The sequence below is a fragment of the Sorghum bicolor genome, chromosome 4 (genome assembly GCF_000003195.3).
Source record: "Sorghum bicolor cultivar BTx623 chromosome 4, Sorghum_bicolor_NCBIv3, whole genome shotgun sequence".
In the NCBI taxonomy this organism is placed as follows: Eukaryota; Viridiplantae; Streptophyta; class Magnoliopsida; order Poales; family Poaceae; genus Sorghum; species Sorghum bicolor.
The window spans coordinates 66,635,330-66,656,829 of NC_012873.2; the positions used below are offsets into that span (position 1 = coordinate 66,635,330).

General features: G+C 47.7%; 4 protein-coding genes across 5 annotated transcripts; 1 reads left to right on the plus strand and 3 right to left on the minus strand.

Annotated features, from left to right (window-relative positions):
* Positions 260-3,397, minus strand: LOC8056398 (calcineurin subunit B). Its single transcript, XM_002454676.2, has 6 exons — positions 3,015-3,397; positions 2,733-2,857; positions 1,633-1,729; positions 1,374-1,483; positions 1,129-1,203; positions 260-694 (listed from the first exon to the last, which is right to left on the minus strand). The coding sequence occupies exons 1-6, from the start codon at positions 3,082-3,084 to the stop codon at positions 644-646; spliced, it is 528 nt and encodes a 175-aa protein (XP_002454721.1). The 5' UTR covers positions 3,085-3,397; the 3' UTR covers positions 260-643.
* LOC8084654 (putative tRNA (cytidine(32)/guanosine(34)-2'-O)-methyltransferase) lies at positions 3,559-6,283 on the minus strand. 2 transcript variants are annotated; one of them, XM_002454677.2, is made up of 11 exons: positions 6,124-6,282; positions 5,939-6,032; positions 5,770-5,819; positions 5,635-5,684; positions 5,411-5,519; positions 5,271-5,331; positions 5,107-5,159; positions 4,757-4,849; positions 4,477-4,540; positions 4,148-4,255; positions 3,559-4,039 (listed from the first exon to the last, which is right to left on the minus strand). In XM_002454677.2, exons 1-11 carry the CDS (start codon positions 6,148-6,150, stop codon positions 3,795-3,797), a joined length of 954 nt encoding a protein of 317 aa, XP_002454722.1. In that variant the 5' UTR covers positions 6,151-6,282; the 3' UTR covers positions 3,559-3,794. The 2 variants fall into 2 exon arrangements, with proteins under 2 accessions (XP_002454722.1, XP_021314986.1); XM_021459311.1 differs by lacking the exons at positions 3,559-4,039; positions 4,477-4,540 and having other exon boundaries at positions 4,184-4,255; positions 6,124-6,283.
* Positions 6,805-10,065, minus strand: LOC8084655 (pyrophosphate-energized vacuolar membrane proton pump). Its single transcript, XM_002454678.2, has 3 exons — positions 9,041-10,065; positions 8,299-8,678; positions 6,805-8,202 (listed from the first exon to the last, which is right to left on the minus strand). The coding sequence occupies exons 1-3, from the start codon at positions 9,842-9,844 to the stop codon at positions 7,107-7,109; spliced, it is 2,280 nt and encodes a 759-aa protein (XP_002454723.1). The 5' UTR covers positions 9,845-10,065; the 3' UTR covers positions 6,805-7,106.
* Positions 16,850-20,802, plus strand: LOC8084656 (probable monogalactosyldiacylglycerol synthase 3, chloroplastic). The gene is made up of 8 exons (XM_002452947.2): positions 16,850-17,227; positions 17,332-17,504; positions 18,378-18,539; positions 18,619-18,760; positions 19,039-19,263; positions 19,378-19,440; positions 19,541-19,615; positions 20,085-20,802. The coding sequence occupies exons 1-8, from the start codon at positions 16,850-16,852 to the stop codon at positions 20,370-20,372; spliced, it is 1,506 nt and encodes a 501-aa protein (XP_002452992.1). The 3' UTR covers positions 20,373-20,802.

Here is a 21,500-nt window from a genome sequence, read left to right on the forward strand (position 1 = left end):
CCAGGTCCACGCAAGCTTATTCCGGTGGATGGGCCTTCGTTTCGGGCCCAAAATTTAAATTATTGGATGGACCAAGACTTATGTGGGCCAAAATAGCAGCATCTACGTCAACACCGTACATCAACCATCAGCGATGCCTGATTCTTAAAAAATAAAAAATCAGGGATGCCAAAAAAAAATCATCATCTGCTTTCCCTCTGATTTTTCTCCAAAAAGTTTCTGCTTTCCTTTGATGCCATTCACTCCAAGTATCAGCATGGAACCAACGAAAATCTCATCACGAAGCTTTTTTTTTTGGCATCCACCAACAGGGATGGGCCTCATCATATGCTTCCCATCTGATTTTCCTCCAAAAAAGTTCTGCTTTCCTCTCTCTCAAAAAAAAATCTGCTTTCCTCTCTCTCAAAAAAAAAATCTGCTTTTCTCTAATGCCATTCACTCAGCATGGAACCGACGAAAATCTCATCACGAGGCTTTTTTTTTGGATATTTGAAAGGCGAAGACAACAAAGATTACGATTTAGGCAAGTGGACCAGTAGTAACAAAGAAGATAACGAAAGTGGATGCTCATTGCCCTGTTGTGTCACTGTGTATGGACAACCATGTTCTGCAGGCAAAACTGAAGCTTGCTTTCCATATTTCACTAGTCGATTGGCACTTCCACCTCCATCTTAAGGCCAGGATGGTCGATGATCTGTAAAGAACAACACGAAAATGGGTTCAGACGTCTAGTAGACCACAGCGAATAGGCTGATATTACAAAAGCTCATTCTGATGAGTGCTAGCGACATATAAGACGGTCACAAGGTCTCTAGATGAATATGGATACGGCCATGGATTTGGCTTACTTACGCCTTTATTTGTGTTTGCTTCCCCTCTTAGGGCTTGTTTGGATGTACTCATATCGACCTCAATTCATGTGTGTTGGAGTGGATTGTGGTGGAAAATAATTTAAGTTCCACTCCAACACACATGGATTGAGGTGGATACAAGTGTATTCAAATAAGAAATTAATGGAAAAACGTGCTTTTAAGTGAGATTGTTTATACTACCTACCAATACAACCACACGCAATTCTCTTGCATGTTCAGGAAAAAAGGATATGTATACAGAAAAGAATTTCTGTACCTGGATAAAATCTTCCAATGAGAACGCGCAATCTCTTGTGTACCCTGCTTCTTCCAGTACCTTAGTTACTACTTGCTGCAAGAAATCAATATGATTTGTCACATTGATATTATACTTCCATATAAAAACCATACAATCAATTTAAGTGAAAACAAGAACAGAGATAGTGTGCTTGTGCCCAAAATTTGAAGTGGGAAATTATGAGCATTTCACTAGCAGAAGTTTATGAAATAATAGATGTGCACCTCTCTTTGTTCTTCGGACATGAATGACCCTGTTAGGTCCCGTGAAACCTCTAGCAGATCCTTGAAGGTTATTTTTCCCTTGCCATCAATGTCATAAACCTTGAATATTACTGCTTCACCAAACACAAAACAGAAAAGAAAAAATGAGAAATTTAGTGATCATGAGGATTGAGGACTTCATCACTCAACATCTTTTTTTTCCTTTTCAGATAAAGTAGGAAGAAAATAATGAAATACAAAAATGGCAGTTAGGTATTACGCTCGATCTTCTGCCGAAGACTGGCCTTTGCACTGAAAGTAGAAAGAAAGGCAACAAAATCCTTGAAGTTCAATCCATCAACCATACGGAGCAACCTCTGAAGAAAACAAAAAAGAGAGAATCAAAATCATCACTCGAGAGCAAGATGTTGGTTGTGTTTGTCCTTGCAGATCTTTGTCATGTAACTTATGATATCCAGAGATAGTACTATGATTGACCTCAAACTATTAGCTTGTTATTGGAGACAAACTTCTTTACATGACGCAGTACAAATCTGAGTGTGTGGCTCACGCTGCTACAAAAAGTTGAGTTAAGATCAGGTCAGGCTGTTAGGGTTCATGCCTAGTGTTCTAGCCGTGTATATGTATCCTATTGGTCAAGTTGTTCTGGTAAGCACAATTCAGGCTGTTCTTCAGCAAAGCAGCAGATACAGAGGAACCCAACCAAACTTGCCCTCAGTGCGGTTGATGTGATCATGTGGATTAGGCCATGGCCATGTTTGGGAGTGTTTCTAGCAACTTTTGCTTCTCCAGAAAGCTCGAAAAGCCAGAAGCTCCTTGCTTCTTCAAGCAGACAAGCATCAAAAGCTACACTTCTAAACGTAGAAAAGCTCACTCAGAGAAGCTTCTCGAGCTTTTTCAGGATGCTCCATAACTCCTCCAGGAGATGCTTTTGGAAAAGGTACAACTTTTCTAAACATGGCCTTAAGCTATAATTAAAGTGGATAGCAGCTGATTAGTCTTCTTTACCTTCCCCTTTTTCTTTTGGTTTCAGATTCACATGAGGACTAAATGGCTTATATTCAGTAGCATTAGGGAGCGTTGTAAATTGGCAGCTCTCCGAGGGCAGATATGCAAACAAAAACTAAAAGGAGGAAAGTACAATAATCTGTAGCAACAGCACCAATCCAAGAACAGTAGTAGTACTGCAAGACCAAGATCCGCCTAATTGGCAACGTAGTACAACACAAGTAAAGAAATTGCCAATGAAATGAAAAGGAATGGGACAGACAAAATCACAATATATCTTCTCAAACTATATAAAAAAAAAACAAAGCCACAGGAAACTTATCGAGAACGAGGGGAAGTGGGTGGTGGCACCTTGGAGAGCGGGTTGAGGGAGAACTCCGGGATGGAGAGGAACTCGTCCTCGGAGATGAAGCCCTTGGCGCTGCGGTCGAGCTGGCAGAAGCGCTCGTACAGCGACACGATCTCCTGCTGCGAGACTGCTCCAGAATCAAATTAAAACACTAATTATTATTATCACAAAAAGAAAATGGAATTAGATATATAGGAGTCTAGTAGATTATATAGAGAAGAAACCAAAATTGGGAAAGAGAGGGGGCCAAGGGTCGGATCGTCCATGGAGCGCGCGGCGCTTACAAAGGTAGTTGCAGTGCTCCTGCACCTCCTCGATGTCGTACTGGGTCAGCATAGACGACGCGTTCCCCATGGCTTCCCTTCCTTCCCCTACGCTACGATCCACCAGTTGCCGCCGCCGCCGCCTCCTCCTATTGAGCTTGCAGAACCGAAGAGCGCGGCGGTGAAATTGGCGGGCGGTGGCCTCGTGCGGATGGAACAAGGGAGGGCACGAGACGAGACGATGCCAAGAAGTATTTTGCGTGCCAGAATTCAGGTTGCCGGAGGAGACACCGAGTCTGCCTGCCACTGCCACCGCGACCGAGCATTCATTGGCTTACGTGTCGTGGGCCTCGTCGCGGCTGGGTTGGACAGAAGTAAATACGCGGGCCTGCTGCCCTTTCCGTTTTGCGCGGGGCCGTATTTCTTCTCCCTTGGGGAAGGTTGTCAGACCTGAGCCATTCAGGCCCACTAGTCCAACTGATGTTGTGTTAGGACCAGGCCATGTCATCCAGGGCCCATGTCAGATTCAGATCAGGCTACATCCATCCATCCACACAAGGCAAAATATGCACAAGGACACAAGCAGGATCTCTGCGTAATCAGTAGTGATCAGGTACATGCTGCGGAGCCACAGCTCAAAACTACCACAAAATGTCCCACCTCGACACAAAATGTTCCCAAATTTTCTTTTTCCTTTTTAATAGACGAGGCTCAGGAGAGAGCCAGGTCCAGGACCCAGCGATGCTACCAGTGTGGGACAAACATCATCGCCTGGGGGTTCAGGCTGGCCCAGGTTGCAGCTCAAGAGTCTGTGGATGGTTTCATGGCGTCCCTGCTGGCGCTGTGGCTGGAGGCCTTCTTCATCTGAAGGGCGGTTTTGTAAGGCGGGGCGATGGGAGGCTGGACGGGGTCCAAGCTCCGGTAGGAGCCACCGTCTGTGATTGGGAGCGGGTATGAGCGGTCGGAGTCGTAGCCACTGAGATCCCCACAGGCAAGGAACGGGATATACACCTTGTTTGGTCCCTCGAGCCATCCGCTTCTGCAATCTGCACATGACGAATGGCATTAGAGCTGAGTACACCTGTCTATTATGTCATTATATGGTGTGCCCAGTCGGGGGAGCAGAGTGTTGTATGAGCATTTGTAGTCCTTACCTAAATCGTCAACTCCTGAAGGAGTCCCTACTTTCTCTAGCAGGTGGTATAGATCTTCCTCCTTGAACCCTTCTGGAGGTGAATAGTTCTCACAAACTGCAAATGCCTCTGTTTGACAAATCAAAAGGAAAACCAAATGTATAAGACCACAAACACATTTTCCAACTGAAAGGATATGCATCCATGTTACGATATAGGGAACAGGCTGCCTAATAGAAATGTCCCAAACATGTTCAACAACTGTGACCATAAGTTACGCGAACCACTGGATGTTGAGAAAGCATATAAGGAGCACGTGTATGAAACTAAATGCAAGATATAAGACTTACCAATGCTTGAGTTCCGGCTACTTTTTGGCTTCGCAAATGTAACTTGTGAGAAGAACAGTTTTAGCTGCATAAAGCCACAGATAGGAATAAAAACCTCAATCACCATCTCGTCCAATCATTTACAAAGTTAAGGGGCACAGTGTGGGAAAATAATCTTGATAACATGGTCATGAACCATAACTAGCAAAGCTTTCATACTAATGATGATGGAGAACTGCAGAACAGCACAGCCTCATGAAATCTGATGGTGCAAAGAACTTCCAAACAAAGTGAATGTTACCTGGCAGTACAGGAGACTTGTATCTTTACCCCGAAATATCTTTGCGACAAATTTTCCACCAACTTTGAGTACATGAGTCACGATAGTCAATGCCTAATTGCAAGGTGGTACATAAATTAAATAGAGAACAGAAGCCATCATAACAATTCAAACTGAAGATGATAAAGTTATGCCATAATTGACAAAGAGCAAGGAGTTCTCCAGAAATCAGGTAAAAAAAGGTGGTTGTTCAACATAGCTGCTACACCGAAACACAAAATTGAACTTTATCCCACAAATAATGTGAATCATTAATGACAGAACATGCTGACGCAGATTGGATGCAGATAGACAAATGGATAAAAACTAACCGCAAGTATAAGCTGGGACTGAACAAATTCGTCCATATCATGAAGGCCAGTAACTATAGTCACCGAAAGAGCAATAATCATGTTATTACGTAATTCTCACTAGTGACAAAATTTGGTATAGTTGACGGCAGGAGTTCTTCTCTTGCACTGATATGATATCTTACCATCCGGAGCTCCATCGCAAACAACCAAGTCTGCTTTGCATCCATCAAAATGCCTAATAACCTGGCAGCAAATCCACACTAATTAGTCACAGCCAAACTGCAGCAACAAAAAACCTACACCTCTTTTCCTTCCATCTCACCACTTCCGCTGTCCGAGCATTGGTGATGTCACCCTGCACTTGTATAACACCTTCTATCGGGGCCATTGGTTGCAAGTCAATTGCAACGATGAGAGGAAGGTCACCTTCCCTAGAAGCATAACACAACAGAACCCAGAAGAGCAAACAAGGCCATCAGATATCCGCAACAAAATTATGCAAGAACAGACGGTGGCTCACTGCTGGGTGCTGGCACTGACGCTTACTTGCAATCAGGAGACTGTTTTGCTGGTACATACAAGTTCCGGCTCAAAACCTACAGTGACAATAGGGGAATCAAGTAATCAGACCCAAAAAAAGCACTGGTACGGATGGGTTACTGGGCACGGGCACAAGGATACCTGGCTCCAGCTTCCGGGAGCAGCACACAGATCAACCACGCGCTTCACTCCTACGGGGAAAACCGGAAAAGGGGATATTTTTCATCAGATCGCTATTGTTTGTTGTGGTCTTCTACAGCTACAACATACAGCACGTGAAGGTGAGCAAGCAGGTAAGTCAAGCTGATACCATGGAAGATGTTGAACTCCTGGTCTATTTGGAGGAGCTTGAAGGCGCTGCGAGCTCTCCATCCCTCCTCTTTGGCCTTCCGGTAGTAGATGTCCTGAGCAACCGGCGCCACAGACCGGTGCGGTGAGAAGCGGGGAAACGCAAAAGCAGATGAGAAGATGGGTGGAGAGGCGGAAGTAGCGTACTCTCTTGTCCTTGGAGGCCTTGCCCATGGCGACGACGATGAGGCGAACCAAGGGCGGCGGCGGCGGAGGCGGAGGCGGAAGACGGGGCGGGACGAGCGAGCGAGTAGTCGGAGGAGGGCGAGGTGGCGCCGCCAAGTGTTTTGAGCCCACTGGGCCTTTAGACGGCCCAAGAAAAACCGTGCCGTTCCAATTCAGAAATCAGAAATTATCAAAAAAAAAAAAATCAGAAATCAGAAGCGTGAGCAGCGGTGGCGGTCAGAACCTGCGTGAGGCCACCGTCGCCGTCAGGCGGTGGCGCGGAGCGGCCTGGTGTCGTGTGTGCTCGCCGCCCTGGTTCTCCCCTTGGATTGAATAATACTGTCACTGGCCTCGTTTGGTCTGTATATAGCTAAAGCTTCCGTGATGAATCTGAAATGCGTCCTCTGGTTTCAGGGAACGATGCTAAATTCTCCAAGCACAAGTCGGCGTTCGTGTCGTCTGCAGTCCTCCAGGTTTGATATTCCAAGCAACAAATGTGGAGTTTTATCCAAAATAGAGTTAAATACACTGGCCCTCTTTAAGCTGTGGATTCTCTGTTCGCTGTTGCCCTTTCAGTTTCGGCTGTGCCGCGCCCGCCGCCCGGGCGCGCGCGCGTTCCTTGGTGAAAGCATCAAATGATCAGGGATCACAATTTACACCACATTCACCCAACAAAACACGCAAAGTTATAGATGAACACCATCTGGTCACTCTGTACTGTAGGAGGACGAGCAATGCCGGAAAAAGCTACACAACTTCACAAAGCTAAACCTCAGGTTCTTACACACTGCAAGGCGACCTTACAAGTAAGCTATTTACAAATGTAGGGATACTAGTACGTACAAGCACAAGGAATCGTGCCGTTCTCTTTATCGAGGGTTTAAATTTATTGACACTACACGCGCCGGAGCAAATCTCAGGTCATCCGCAGGTCCCAGACCCAGTCACACCAGAGCAGCAGCAATCTAGAAGAGCTTGAAGAGGATGCCGCCGTGGGCGGCGAAGAACGGCGCGAAGACGAGGGACTCGACAGCCATGAGCTTGATGAGGATGTTGAGCGAGGGTCCCGACGTGTCCTTGAGCGGGTCGCCGATGGTGTCCCCGATGACGGCGGCCTTGTGGCAGTCGGATCCCTTGGGCCCCAGCGACCGGGCGTGCTCGCTGGCCCCGGCCTCGATGTACTTCTTGGCGTTGTCCCACGCGCCGCCCGTGTTGGAGGCGGAGATGGCCACCTGCACCCCGGACACCAGCGCGCCGGCGAGCACCCCGGCCAGCGTGTGCACGCCCAGCAGCGTGCCCACCACCAGCGGCGTCAGCATCACCAGCGCGCCCGGCGGGACCATCTGCCGGATCGACGCGTCCGTCGAGATCTTCACGCACCGCGCGTAGTCGGGCTTCCCCGTCCCCTCCATCAGCCCCGGGATGGTGGCGAACTGCCGCCGGACCTCCTCCACCATCTCCAGCGCGGCCCGGCCCACGCTCTTCATCGTCATCGCCGAGAACCAGTACGGGAGCATCGCGCCCGTCACCAGCCCGATGATCACCTTCGGGGACAGCACGTCCACCACCTTCACGCCCGCCCTGCTCACGAACGCGCCGAACAGCGCCAGCGACACCAGCGCGGCGGAGCCGATGGCGAAGCCCTTGCCGATGGCGGCCGTCGTGTTCCCGGCCGCGTCGAGCGCGTCGGTCCGCTCGCGGATCCTGTGGCTCATCCCTGCCATCTCCGCGATGCCGCCCGCGTTGTCGCTGATGGGGCCGTACGCGTCGATGGAGAGGCCCGTCGCGATCGTGCTCAGCATGCCGAGTGCCGCCACGGCGATGCCGTACATCGCCGCGACGGTGAAGCTGACGTAGATGCCGACGGCGATGGAGAAGATGGGGATTATCACCGACTTGTATCCCAGAGCCAGCCCGAATATGACGTTGGTCGCCGCGCCGGTTCTGCAGGCGTCGGCCACGTCCTGCACAGGGCTGTATGCATTGCTCGTATAGTATTCCGTGACGTATCCGATGATCAAACCAGCCCAGAGACCAATTGCAACACACAAGAACAATCCCCTGCAAAGCAATGTCATTCTCATCGCGGTTAATCATCAGAAGGTAACAGTGAATTTCACCATGAAAACACAAATTAGTACTAACTAGCTAGCTTACCAGTTGCTAACTTCCTTCTGTTCACCGAAATTGAAGATTGTGAAGTTAGCAGGGAGTGCCAGCCAAGTGATGAGCGCGATGCCGGCGGTCATCAGCGCCGTCGAGATGATGAGCTGCTTCTTCAGTGCAGGCTCGATCTGTTTGACGTCCTTGATCTCGAAGAAGTCGGTTGCGAAGAGCGTGGTGACGAGGCAGACGACGATGCCGACGGAGCTCACCAGCAGCGGGTAGCACATCCCGGTGAAGTCATGACTGACACCAAACGAGGAGATGGATGCCACGACGAGGGCGGCGCAGGAGGATTCGGCGTATGAGCCGAAGAGATCTGATCCCATCCCGGCGATGTCGCCGACGTTGTCTCCGACGTTGTCGGCGATCACCTGAGGAAGGAAGACAACAACTTGCAGGTTCAGTGAAGTGATGCCTTGTTTAGTTTGCAAAAATTTTGGTTTTTGGCTTCTGTAGTACTTTCGTTTTTATTTGACAAACATTATCCAATCACGAAGTAACTAGGCTCAAAAGATTCATCTCACAAATTACAGATAAACTGTGCAATTAGTTTTTGTTTTTGTCTATATTTAATGCTTCATGCATGCGACCAAAGATTCAATTAGTTTTTGTTTTTGTCTATATTTAATGCTTCATGCATGCGACCAAAGATTCGATGTGATGGAGAATCTTGAAAATTTTTGCGAAGTAAACAAGGCCTTAAAGAAGTGGATAGAACAGGTGATCAACTTACAGCAGGGTTTCTGGGATCATCTTCAGGGATGTTCCTCTCAACTTTGCCGACAAGGTCCGCGCCGACGTCGGCCGCCTTGGTGTAGATGCCGCCACCGACCCTTCCGAACAGCGCCATGGAAGACCCACCGAGGCCATAGCCGGTGATGGACTCGAACAGCCCTTCCCAGTCATCGCCGTAGTAGAGCTTGAACAGGTTGATGGCGACGTAGAGCACGAGGAGGCCACTGGACGCGAGCAGGAAGCCCATGACGGCGCCGGACCGGAACGCGGTGACAAAGGCCCTGCCGACGCCCTTCCTGGCCTCGAGCGTGGTGCGGGCGTTGGCGTACGTGGCGACCTTCATGCCGAGGAACCCCGACACGACGGAGGTGGCGGCGCCGAGCAGGAAGGCGACGGTGCTGAAGACGGCGTTGAACAGCGCGGGCTTGCACTGTTTGCCCTCGCTGTACGCGCAGGGCCGGCTCTGGGTGCTGAACCCGTCGACGGAGCCGAGGAAGACGAAGATGACGGCGGCGAAGACGCACATGAAGGCGCCCACGTACCGGTACTCGGTGAAGAGGAACGACGTCGCGCCCTCGGCGATGGCGCACTGGATCTCGGCGCACCGCACCACCACGTTGTGGTCGTTCAGCCCCTCTTCCTCCTCGATCAGCGACTCGGCGAGCACGTCCTTGTCGCGTCCGGACGATGGAGCCAGCTTGACGCGCGAGACGAGGACCCACTGCGCGACGGCGAAGGCGATGCCGACGGCCGCGGCGAGAGGGATAAGCACCTCGGTGGCGACCTCCGACAGGATCGCCATGATCGGACCTGGCCTGTACTGTACACTTGTGGCGGCGGAAAGAAGTGAAGTGAGTGGCCTGGGGGTGCGTGTGAACTCTGAAGCTTGCGCTCGACGAGCTCGTGCAGAGCGGAGGGTCAGCGTGCGTGTGCAGTTGCAGTGTGCTCTCTCTTTCGGTCTTTTCGTCCTGGTGCTCGCCGGAGGTGCTCCGTTTATATAGGTGGTGCGAGCACCGGTCGGAGGCTCGGAGCTGTCGGGTGAGCACGGGACGGAGGAAGGGGGTACCCGGACAGGGACTAGCGGACGCGCGCGCGGCGGAGGCGAACATACAATTTTCTTTTCTTTTAAAAAAAGTATATACCTATATAAAAAATAGTAGTTTTATTTAATCATCAAGCACCTGAATTGCCACGTGCACCTATATCAAAATGTTTGTACTTCTCTTATATATTTTATAGGTGCCTGATCTTTTGTTGTTGTTGTTTTTCCACGTAATTTTATTTGTCACTGTTTGACTAAAAAGATTTATGAACCATCTCCTTTCAGCTGTAAGTTATCGTTTTAATTATATTATAATTATAGTTGATTTGTCTAAGATTATGTCTGGACATTGAAGTACCTAAAATTTAGCAACTTTTTTTTAGCAGAGATTCTATCAAATCAAAATGTTATCGACGAGAGGCTTTTGGTCCAGTCGTGCAGATCAAACTGAAAGAACGAAGGGGGAGGATTAGTCGCCCAACCGGAATGCCATGGTGGCGGCAAAGGAAAAGGAGTGCAACGAAGCTGAGAGACCCCAGTGCCAAGTGGGATCGATAAGGGCCTGTTTAGATTGGGAACGAAAATTTTTTGAATGTCACATCGGATGTGTCGGAAGGATGTCGGGAGGGGTTTTTAGAAACTAATAAAAAAACAAATTACATATCTCGTCAGGAAACTGCAAGACAAATTTATTAAGCATAATTAATCTGTCATTAGCATATGTGGGTTACTGTAGCACTTAAGGCTAATCATGGAGTAACTAGGCTTAAAAGATTCGTCTCGCGATTCTTAACTAAACTGTGTAATTAGTTTATTTTTTTATCTACATTTAATGTTCCATGCATGTGTCCAAAGATTCGATGGGATGGATGAAAAAATTTTAGATAGGGAACTAAACAGGGCCTAAACATTCGAGAGAGCCGTGGTTGACGTCGCGTTCAAGTGGTCGCAGTTTCTATGGGATCATCCTTATCCTTCGCCTGTAGTTTCCCCCTCGATTCTCTGGCCCCTGCCCGTCCGGTCACCAGACGCCGCGCGCGCCGCCGGTGTCGGCTTTGATTCCTCGGCGACGCCGTCGGGTTTCGTTCCACTTCCGCTCCCTGCCTCCCTCCGATAGCGATGGGCCACGGCAGGACGCAGGACAGGAGCGGTGGCCGCTTTCGCCTCTGCGCCGCCCAGTAAAATTACCCAGGCCTTCTTTAGTTCACCCAAAAAACCAAAATCTTTTCGAAATTTCCCGTCACATCGAATCTTACGCCACATGTATGGAGTATTAAATATAGACGAAAATAAAAACTAATTACACAGTTTACCTGTAAATCACGAGATGAATTTTTTAAACCTAGTTACTCCATAATTGGATAATGTTTGTCAAATAAAAACGAAAGTGCTACAGTTTCGAAAACTGAAAAGTTTTGAGAACTAAAGCCCCAAACAAAACTGAGGCGGCAGGGGTCACCCGGCGAACGCCGTCGCCTGTTTTCGTTCCCGCGGCCACGGCAGTTTTCACCTTTCAGCGAAACGCTACCCGGCTGGGTCATCGATTGATCCATTCTTGGGCCTTGTTTAGTTCGCAAAATTTTGGTTTTTTTGGCTACTGTAGCACTTTTATTTTTATTTGATAAACATTGTCCAATCACGGAGTAACTAGGCTCAAAAGATTCATCTCACAAATTTCAGATAAACTGTGTAATTAGTTTTTATTTTTGTCTTTATTTAATGCTCCATACATACGACTAAAGATTCGATGTGACGGGAAATCTTGAAAATTTTTGCGAAGTAAACAAGGCCGGTGCTCGGATAATGTGATGTGATGCTGCTGCCTGCATCGGCTGCACCTTCAAATACATGAACGCATATGCAGCAATCTTCTGAAGGGGAAAAAAAAGAGAGCTTTTTTTAAAAAAAAAATGGTTGTCCAATCTCCAATGCGGCTTGCTTGGCTTGGCTGACCCTACTACACAAGCTGCGAGCATTCCGACATGCGTGAACGACGGAATGAGCAGTTGGCCAATGCTTCAGGTCTTCTTCCACTGCTCGCCGTGGTGATGCATGGAGGAGACCAACACTGCCGCTGGACACCTGGTAGAGCAGTATGCTAGGTCTCTGCTCTGACGAACAAAGAAGTGGATTGATCGAATTGATACCTTGTCACTTAGCTTTCCAAAACATCAAGATCGTCTTTTTAAGTTCTCAACTATTTTAAAACGTTATTATTAGTAGACAAATATGAGCACTTTATTTCCTACGGTCCAGGTTTCGTGAAAAACTGTTGGCACTAAGGCGACGCCATGTCACCATCCTGGCCATACGACGAGTAACACGTCAGTGTATTATTATTGCCTGACGAATGACGACTCCACCATCATCATACGAAAAAGGAACCATTTTCTAAGCATCTCGTTGCTAATCCGGGGGCCGAATCCCGGACACCAGAGTTTTGTGCTGCCGTAGATTGCAAAGACGTCAGACGTGCTCTGCTTACAAACTCGATGAACTTATATGCGGAATCGCGAAATATAGTCGCACATACAGCATTAAAGCGTAAAATAGGCCAGCTGCCTTTGAGCATATTTGGATATACTATGAATTAGGAATTTAGGATCAACTGAGAAACAAGAATGAGCTGTGGAGTCCGAGAGAAAGTCAAATAAACTGGGTCAACTGTTCTTTGGTTCTGTTTCCTGCGTGCTGAAGCTCTCTAGTTTGTTGAGGGCCCATGCGGCCCGTATATGAAATGGGCTTTTGAGGCCTATGTAGCTCGCGGAAATGCTCATTGGGCCTCGCTTACCTACTATATCAGGTCAGATAGATAATTTGAACAGTTTTGAGAGTTCAAAGAGGAAATCAAAAGACAAAAACAATAGACTTTTTTCTATACTCTATAGCAACTCTGTCAGTCGGTTCATCGCCAATCATCACCATTCGCTAGATATATACTCCCTCCGTCGTCCAAATTATAAGTCATTCCAAAAATCGTGAAGAGTCAAAGTTTTTCAAGTTTCACCAAATTTATATAGCAAAATAATAATATTTTTTGTACCAATCAAGTATCATTAGATTCTTTGTTAGTTATATTTTTATAGTGTGCCTATTTTATGACATAAATCTTTATATTTCTCTCTATATTTTTTTGTCAAACTTGAAAATGCTTTGATTCTCCAAGATTCTTAGAATGATTTATAATTTGGAAAGGAGGGAGTAGAAAGCTCTCTTGCTCAGTTCTCAACATGTTGGCTTATTATTGTTATTGCTATTGTCCTGAGAGACATTGCCTCATCGATCTCATCTATCTACCGAATCAAACAAATGTAAGCATCAACACCAAGCGTAAGGGGTATTGGGAATGGGCCTGAAGCCCCCAAATGCCACAAATGCCAGTATCCCTAAGCGCATGTTCTTTCGATGAGAGTGGTAGTCCAAAAAACAATTAGTACATATTCTTATTAGAATGGCCAATGTTTGTCGCCCGACAACGATAAGGGCTTTTTGTTTGGTGAAGCTGTAGGGAGGGCTCAGGCGCTATAGATTATTGTGTAGAATGTTGATAGTGTTTTGCCGGATACCAAAGCTATCCATAGTCATATTAAACTGGCCTTAAAAAGACTATTACCATACTATCATCCCTTTATTATGATCTCCAAGGTAGGGCCGTAGGGGTTAAGCGGAAAAGGTCCTACTAACATGAATAGGCCACCCTATCTATTTGCTTCTACATATGGCCAGCTAGAACTGGTGTTTTGCTTAGAAGTTATAACATCGATGACCTGTTGTTTATTTTTTTTTATCACTCTTCCGTTTCTCGTGGTGACAAAAACATAAGCCCAGCTTGTATAGCTTGACTTGACTTGTACAATAGTCTCTTGATGACTGACTGATCCATATGCGACGACCATGCATAGTCTAGCACTGCCGCATTAGGCCTTGTTTAGATCTATTTTTTTTTTAATTTAGGTACTATAATATTTTTGTTTATATTTGACAATTATTATCTAATTATGAACTAACTAGACTCAAAAGATTCGTCTATTAATTTACACACAAACTATGCAATTAGTTATTATTTTAATCTATATTTAATGCTTCATAGATGTGCCGTAAGATTCAATGTGACAGAAAATTTTGAAAAGTTTTTTAATTTTGGGTGGAACTAAAGGAGGCCTCAGACGCACAGACATCCACTTGTGTGCACACCGTGCAGACAGGCAGGCAGTTTCAATTCTACGGCCAATCAGTATAGCGTCAATTAAAAAAAAATATAAACGCTGGTCAGTTTACTGCACGTCCGCCCGATCGACATGATGCGACCGACGCTAATTGCACTGACCGCGCGTGTACACGTACGACGGAGAAGAACACACCCAGAAGCCGTGCAGCGTGCGACGCCGAGAACTCGAAAGGCTAGGTCCACGCATACTTGCAGATCTGTACTGTACGAAACCAACTCTATGCCGATACACGCAGCGTCCGTCGACTGACTGCAAGCGATTATATTAGAGATACAGTACATATATACGTACATACAAATTGGATAGAGATAATAAGATAAGATAACACACATGTTATGTTATGATCTCCAAATCAAGGCAAAGCGTGTGCATTATCCATCAGTAGACATTTAATTTAATGAGCATCTGAAAACGGCAGCGGAGAGCGTTCTCCAAGCTTCCAAGTTATAGCAGCTAGCTTAACAGTTTAACAGTTAGCAGCAGCTGCAGCCTTGCACGATATCCTTCCGGCCCCGGTCGCCATCCGTCAGCACCAACCAATCCCAGCGTATCTTCGTGACTATGGCCCTGTTTGGATACTCTAACTAAGTTAGAGGTTAGAGTTATTCTCTAGCTCATGACTAGCCCTCAACTAACTCTAACCAAAGAGGTGTTTGGATGTAAGAGTTAGATTGACAATAAATGTACTTTTTCATTCATTTGTCTCCTTCCTAGCTAGATTTGGTGTGGCCGGCTGTTGTGCGGCCTCCTCCCGCTCACAAATGACATTGCTCCACATAGTACCTTGCATGTCGTTTTGCCATTGCTAGCGGTGGGCTATTTTGCCATTGCTCCATATGGTACCTTGTGGGCTGTTTTGCCATTGTTGGGAGGCGGCGACACGGTTGGGAGGCGGGCGACGCCACTTGGAGGTGGCGGCGCGGTTGAGAGGCAGCGGAGAGGCGAGCTGGGAGACGGCAGTGCTGTTAACCGGGCGGAGTCGTGGCTGGGAGGCATCGCGAGTAGGGATCCCGTGTGACACAGCCGATCCCTTTCCCTGTGGGCCCCGCCTCAAATAGCACCAAATAGCCCAAATAAGCACCTCTTTGGGGGGATAGTTTTTTGGGGTGGGTTAGATGTAAATAACCCCAATCTAACCCTCATGTTTGGATACTTTAGGGCTATTTGAGTCCCAAATAGCTAAATCTAACTCTAACCCATGCATCCAAACATGGCCTATATCCGGCAAGACTTAGACCCGACTCAACTCAACCCGTTTTCCTTGCTTGGCACCCACGACGACGTAGGGTGGCAGTACGACACGCCCACGCCGCGCGCTGTTTCCGTGTCTCCGCCAGAAAACGGCGTGACCACACGCCAAAAATAGCCCCCGCGCGCACCCGCGTCCGAGGAAACCCGTGACGGCTGTAGCGTAGCGTAGCGACCAAGCGCTCGGTGCCGAGCACGAGCGGCCACGGGCCACGGACCAGGCGGATTCGTTCGCGGTGGGGATGGGAGGACGCGACGCGAGCGGCTGCCGAGGGGGAATAATAGAATTATTCCGGAATCTGGGTGCGGCGACAGCGGAGCCATCCGTGGGCACTGCCGCACCCCCACGTTCCTGTCGCGCCGGATCTTTTCCACCGATGCCAATGATTCGGTCCGCCCGCTTTTGCGCGGCCACCCTCACAGACGCTAGTATTCGCACCTGAGGCCCTGATATTTCCTGCGCCTCCCATACCGTTGGGCGTTGGACGAGGACGAGGCAGCCATTGGCTGGAGATGACGGTGCTGTAGCAGTAGCACGGACGGGAGCGGCATCGGTTCTCCGTATGTTTTCCCTTTCAGGAATTGATGTCTTGAAAGGGAGATGAGACAGACGACGGGTCCGTTTATCCGAAGGAAAGGAAACGCAGCAAAGAGAGGGGAGCAAGCGGCGGTAGTGGCGCACACGCGGTAGCGTTGCGTGGATCCATCGTTCGTTGCTGCCCAGGGAATTGAATTCTCGTGCTGTACCTGATGTATAACGATTGCCGTAGAGCTGGTATTTTTCTCCAAGCAGATAGGGTGCCCCCCGACGATTACGTTTTCCAAGCACATACGTACTCGTACACGAGTAGGAGCTCTTTGGTCTTGGCTGATCGTCAGCATCTTTTTTTTTTTTCACTGAAACCCCTCGAGTTCCTGCAATCATCAAGGGCAACATGGAACAGGCGAACCCGGTCCATCACCAGAAAGCAAGCAAACAACAACGCAGGCGAGGCGAGCATCCGAGCACGCATAAAACACGCGACAACAACCACCACCATCCCCCGCCTTTCAATTCCAGTTGTCTTCCTCCCCCGTCCCCGGTCGTGCCAGCTCAGCTCGGAGCCCCCCGCGCACCCTCCGCCGCTCTCCCGATCCCCAATTTTAAACTTCCCCTTCTCTCTCCTGCCCACTCGCCTCCCTCCCCTCCCCTCCCGGCCCCGCCCCGCCCCGCCTCTCCTCTCCTCCCACACATCCGGCGCTTCCCCTCCCCCCGCGCGCGCCTCGGCTCCTCCGCTCCGCGACCGCGATGGCGGCGTCCATGGCGTCGCCACGGGGGCGGTCGATCCGGGAGACGGTGCTGGAGACCGTGGCGGCGTACCACCACCAGCAGAGGGCCAGGAGGAAGCTGCGCAAGAGCCTCACCTACGCCGGCGGCGAGCTCTCCTCCGCGGGCCGGGCCCGCGGGGACGCCTCCGCATCCACCTCCGTCTCCTCGTTCTGCGGGCCCGACGACGACGACGAGCCCTTCTGGGAGGAGGAGGAGGGCACCGTCGAGCTCGTCCAGCTTGGGGCCAACCGCGCCAAGAACGTCCTCATCCTCATGAGCGACACCGGCGGCGGACACCGCGCCTCCGCCGAGGCCATCAAGGACGCCTTCCGGATCGAGTTCGGCGATGAGTACCGGGTGGGTGCGCTGTCCTCCTGCACCACGGTCTCTCGTCAGCTGTCCGCTCGCATGCACCGACGGATTTCGTAATAATCATCAATCGTTTTGGGCATGCCTGCCAGGTCTTCGTCAAGGATCTGTGCAAGGATCACGCCGGGTGGCCGCTCAACAACATGGAGAGCTCGTACAAGTTCATGGTGAAGCACGTGCAGCTCTGGAAGGTGGCCTTCCACAGCACCTCGCCGAGATGGGTCCATAACTTCTACCTCGCCGCACTCGCCTCATTCTATGCCAAGTAAGATACACGTATCCCCTCCAGCGCTTTTGGTTCTGGGAGGTCGATTTGTCCTTGGAACGTTTCCCTTGTTTCATCCTCGGCATCGGGATTGTAAATAAACAACACAGTCAATTGTGGCTTTGTATCCATGTTTGGTGGCATACTGCACATTGCTCACCTAATCGCCCGATTTTTCGGATGGCCCAGAAGTTTTGTCATTATCGCATACGCCTTTTATTATAATGTCGGATCTAAACGCGTGATTCTGCACTAATAATTGTATAGACCCCCAGCCAATTCTCTTGAGTACAGTTATCAAATTGTGAGGTTGGACCTTGTCTACGGATACTAAAATATCCATGCTGAAATCACTGTTATGCATCATATAAATTTGTTGCAACTGAAATGCAATTTCAAATAAACTGCTACTGAGGTGGGAGATACACTATGTTTAGCCACTTGTTGGTATGGGTTGCCACTGCCAGGGTGTAGGACAGGAGCATGATGATAAAGAATCTCAACAAACTAATTGGTTCCACTGCCATGTGCCTGAAGCCACCAAAATGGCCACTCTGGCACCAGATCCAGATGGGTTCTTGGGGACTTTGGGGCACTGTAAATCTGTAGTTCATTGCGGTGCTGCCATTCCTAGTGCAACATTTATCTTAACACGGGTTGGGGGAACTGTAAATCTGTAGTGCATTGCGGTGCTGCCATTCCTTGTGCAGCATTTATCTTACATACAGTATGTCCTTTCAGAATTGCAGTATTTCCTTTTATATAATTGTTTCATTGTTTTTTATATACCATGACCATGATCCACATCTTATCTGCTGCGTGATCTGTTGCTTATTGTTTTCTTTCTGAATGCCTTGTTGTTTATGGATGAAGGAAGGTGGAGGCTGGACTGAAGAAATACAAGCCAGACATCATAATTAGCGTCCATCCTCTCATGCAACACATTCCTCTGTGGGTTCTCAAATGGCAAGGCCTACAGAACAGAGTAGTCTTTGTAACTGTGATCACGGACCTCAACACATGCCACCCTACATGGTATGTTCAGTTAATGATAAGGAAAACATATAGTAAACCAATTTGTTGACTTGATCTCACAATTAGAAAAAAAACGCAGGTTCCATGCTGATGTGAACAGATGTTACTGCCCCTCAGAAGAAGTTGCCAAGCGGGCAGCACTGGATGATCTACAACCTTCTCAAATTCGCGTGTTCGGTCTTCCAATTCGACCATCATTCTGCCGTGCAGTTCTTGTTAAGGTATTTAGTTCACACTAATTATAATGTTTCTATTCCTGCTAAGTTTAGTTCAATAAATCATACATGGTCTTCCAAAATGCTGAGATGTTCACTTTTCAAGGTTTTGACCTGTTGTGTTCAATGAATATGCTGTATTCCTAAAAGCGTTACCGTTCAAGTTTCAAAAAAAACAGATGAATATTTGTCTGTGCATTGAATTGTCTGAAATGCTATTCTGTTGTCATCATTTTTTTTGGAACTTAAGTTTTTTTTTTTTTGTATGAAACCACTTATATCAGGATGATTTGAGGAGGGAGCTTGAATTGGATCCTGAGCTTCCTGCAGTGCTGCTCATGGGAGGTGGAGAGGGCATGGGTCCTGTCAAGAAGACTGCCAGAGCTCTAGGAGAATCATTGTTTGACAAAGAGCTTGGAAAACCAATTGGGCAGCTTATTGTCATTTGTGGCCGGAACAAAACGCTAAGCTCCTCACTGCAGGCACTTGAATGGAAAATACCAGTAAAGGTATAATCTAGAACCGTGCTGTTTTAATTATTTTCTAAAGGATTCAAACTTATTGGTCCATAGCCCAGATGGCTGTAGTGTTCTTCACTCATTGTCGGTTTCTTTTGCCAACAGGTTAGGGGATTTGAAACCCAAATGGAGAAGTGGATGGGAGCTTGTGATTGCATTATAACAAAGGTATATCCTCCACAACTATTGATTCTTATCATGTTTGCTTTCTTTCGAAAGTTTTTTGTGGTTTTCCTAATTTTGTTTCTCTTCTGCTGTGGTTTCTTAGGCTGGACCGGGAACCATTGCTGAAGCGTTGATAAGGGGTCTTCCTATAATCCTTAATGACTTCATACCTGGACAGGTTTGTTCCTACTATCATTCTCCACTCATGTAGTTTTGTCACAATTTGCACGGAAAGTGTGTCTTTCTGCATTTCTGATCTCCTTAATAAAGGGTCTCACAGTGTGATTTGTTTGGATCATATGTTGTTACAAGATTGTATGGATTCTGTACCTTGTTTTGCTGTTGTGAAACGCCCCTTTAGTTCTTTTTCTAGGGGGAACTACTTCATTATGGTCATTCCTTGGAAAGCTTTGTTGTGCAATATACCACATCTAGATTGTTAGGAAAGGGATAATCTCACGGAAGGCATGACCCTCTGTTCTTCACTCCTGCTGAACAGGACTAGCAAATATCTTTTCTATCACATAAGCACACTAAAGCATAATCCTAAAAACAATTGTACTTTGATTGAATGCAATATATATGAATTAAAGGTGTATTTTAATGTGTCAACGTGATCTTACATTCGTTTATGTTTCGTATGACAGGAAGTTGGCAACGTCCCTTATGTTGTGGACAATGGTGCAGGTGTGTTCTCGAAAAGCCCTAAGGAAACTGCTAACCTTGTTGCCCGCTGGTTTGGTCCAGATTCAGAGGAACTGAAAAAAATGTCAGAAAATGCACTGAAATTGGCTCAGCCAGAAGCTGTCTTTGACATTGTCAGAGACATTCATGGGCTCTCTCAGGAGCAAGGCGTGATATCACAGATCTCTAGTTCCTTGACTTCATCCTTCTTCATACCATCACCTGAAACCACACCTCTCCAACTTATCTGAAACCATCAAGCTGTGTCTAGCTAGGATTCTATTCTTGCAACTGTGAACTTGGCATTCTCCCAACAGCGTGACCTGAAAAATGGAACTTCATGCAGTCTTTCTCATCAGCTGTTGGTACTGGGATTCCACAACTTTCGGTTCATGTGCTCCCATGGTAGTTATGGGCAGGCTCGTTTGACTGACAGGTTCTCGTGTGTGATGATGCTGGCTTCATTTTAACTTTGTAAAAAAAAAGGAACACATTCATTCATATCATGTTTCTGGCTTCCCCCGTCATGAAAGGGGAATTGGTGGTGGTGGCTTGTAAAATACACTCAAATTTTGTGCATGGAGATGTCAGACCCTTATTGTGTATACTAACTGACGTGATCCGTTCGTGTAAGTGGAAGATGTGTATAATATGATGACAGATTGTTCGAGTGGAAGTTTTTTTCTTTTTCTTTTTGTCTGCAGATTGATCAGAATTGTACCTCCCTATGTTTTTTTTGGTGTATGAGTTTGGTGGTGAACTGAATGTGCCTAAGGAACCAAACATGCCTTGAATTTCTATCTGTACAGCGCTTTTAGGTCTTGTTTGGTTTGTTGCCTAGGCAACTTTGCCTGGCCAGGTAGAAATCCAGGCCCTCGGTTTCAAGTGCCTTGTGACCTGAATTTGTTGCCCTGGGCAGCAACCAAACATGCCTTCTTCTATTTGTACAGCTACATCAGGTCTTCAAACTGGATCAGGTGTTGATAACAAAATGGATCAGATGAATCTGATGTTCACGAATTCTCCTGAGACATGCACATTATCTGGGAGCAATGAACTCGATACCAGAATGTCATTCAGTTCAGTGAAAGCTTACTGAAGAATTCAACAAACTGAAGTGAACGTGAACCCCGTCGACTACTAAACTGGCAGAGTAGGTGTAGTAGGACCTCATGCTGTGCTGCCGTTTTCTGATGAGTGGTTGGCACTGCTTGGCCTTTCTGTATCGATTGCGGCGGCAGGTCAGGGACATTAAACCAGAGCCGGTGCCAGGTTCCTGCGCCGTCATTGGACGAACGAGTCCGGCCGTTCTGTCTCCAGCCATCCATCCATCGGATGTTCAAATCGGATTTCAGGTCCAGAGAGGAGTCGAGTGGAGA

Coding starts and splice junctions, on each gene's coding strand:
- LOC8084656 (XM_002452947.2), top strand. CDS start 16,850: ATGGCGGCGTCCATGGCGTCGCCACGGGGGCGGTCGATCCGGGAGACG. Junction 19,264..19,377: donor AATGGAAAATACCAGTAAAG/GTATAATCTAGA, acceptor TTTTGCCAACAG/GTTAGGGGATTTGAAACCCA. Junction 19,441..19,540: donor GTGATTGCATTATAACAAAG/GTATATCCTCCA, acceptor GTGGTTTCTTAG/GCTGGACCGGGAACCATTGC.
- LOC8056398 (XM_002454676.2), bottom strand. CDS start 3,084: ATGGGGAACGCGTCGTCTATGCTGACCCAGTACGACATCGAGGAGGTG. Junction 2,858..3,014: donor GGAGCACTGCAACTACCTTT/GTAAGCGCCGCG, acceptor ATTCTGGAGCAG/TCTCGCAGCAGGAGATCGTG. Junction 1,204..1,373: donor TGTCCGAAGAACAAAGAGAG/GTGCACATCTAT, acceptor GATTTCTTGCAG/CAAGTAGTAACTAAGGTACT.
- LOC8084655 (XM_002454678.2), bottom strand. CDS start 9,844: ATGGCGATCCTGTCGGAGGTCGCCACCGAGGTGCTTATCCCTCTCGCC. Junction 8,679..9,040: donor ATGATCCCAGAAACCCTGCT/GTAAGTTGATCA, acceptor TTCCTTCCTCAG/GTGATCGCCGACAACGTCGG. Junction 8,203..8,298: donor CAGAAGGAAGTTAGCAACTG/GTAAGCTAGCTA, acceptor ATTGCTTTGCAG/GGGATTGTTCTTGTGTGTTG.
- LOC8084654 (XM_002454677.2), bottom strand. CDS start 6,150: ATGGGCAAGGCCTCCAAGGACAAGAGA. Junction 5,820..5,938: donor GGAGTTCAACATCTTCCATG/GTATCAGCTTGA, acceptor TTTTCCCCGTAG/GAGTGAAGCGCGTGGTTGAT. Junction 5,685..5,769: donor CTCCCGGAAGCTGGAGCCAG/GTATCCTTGTGC, acceptor TTGTCACTGTAG/GTTTTGAGCCGGAACTTGTA.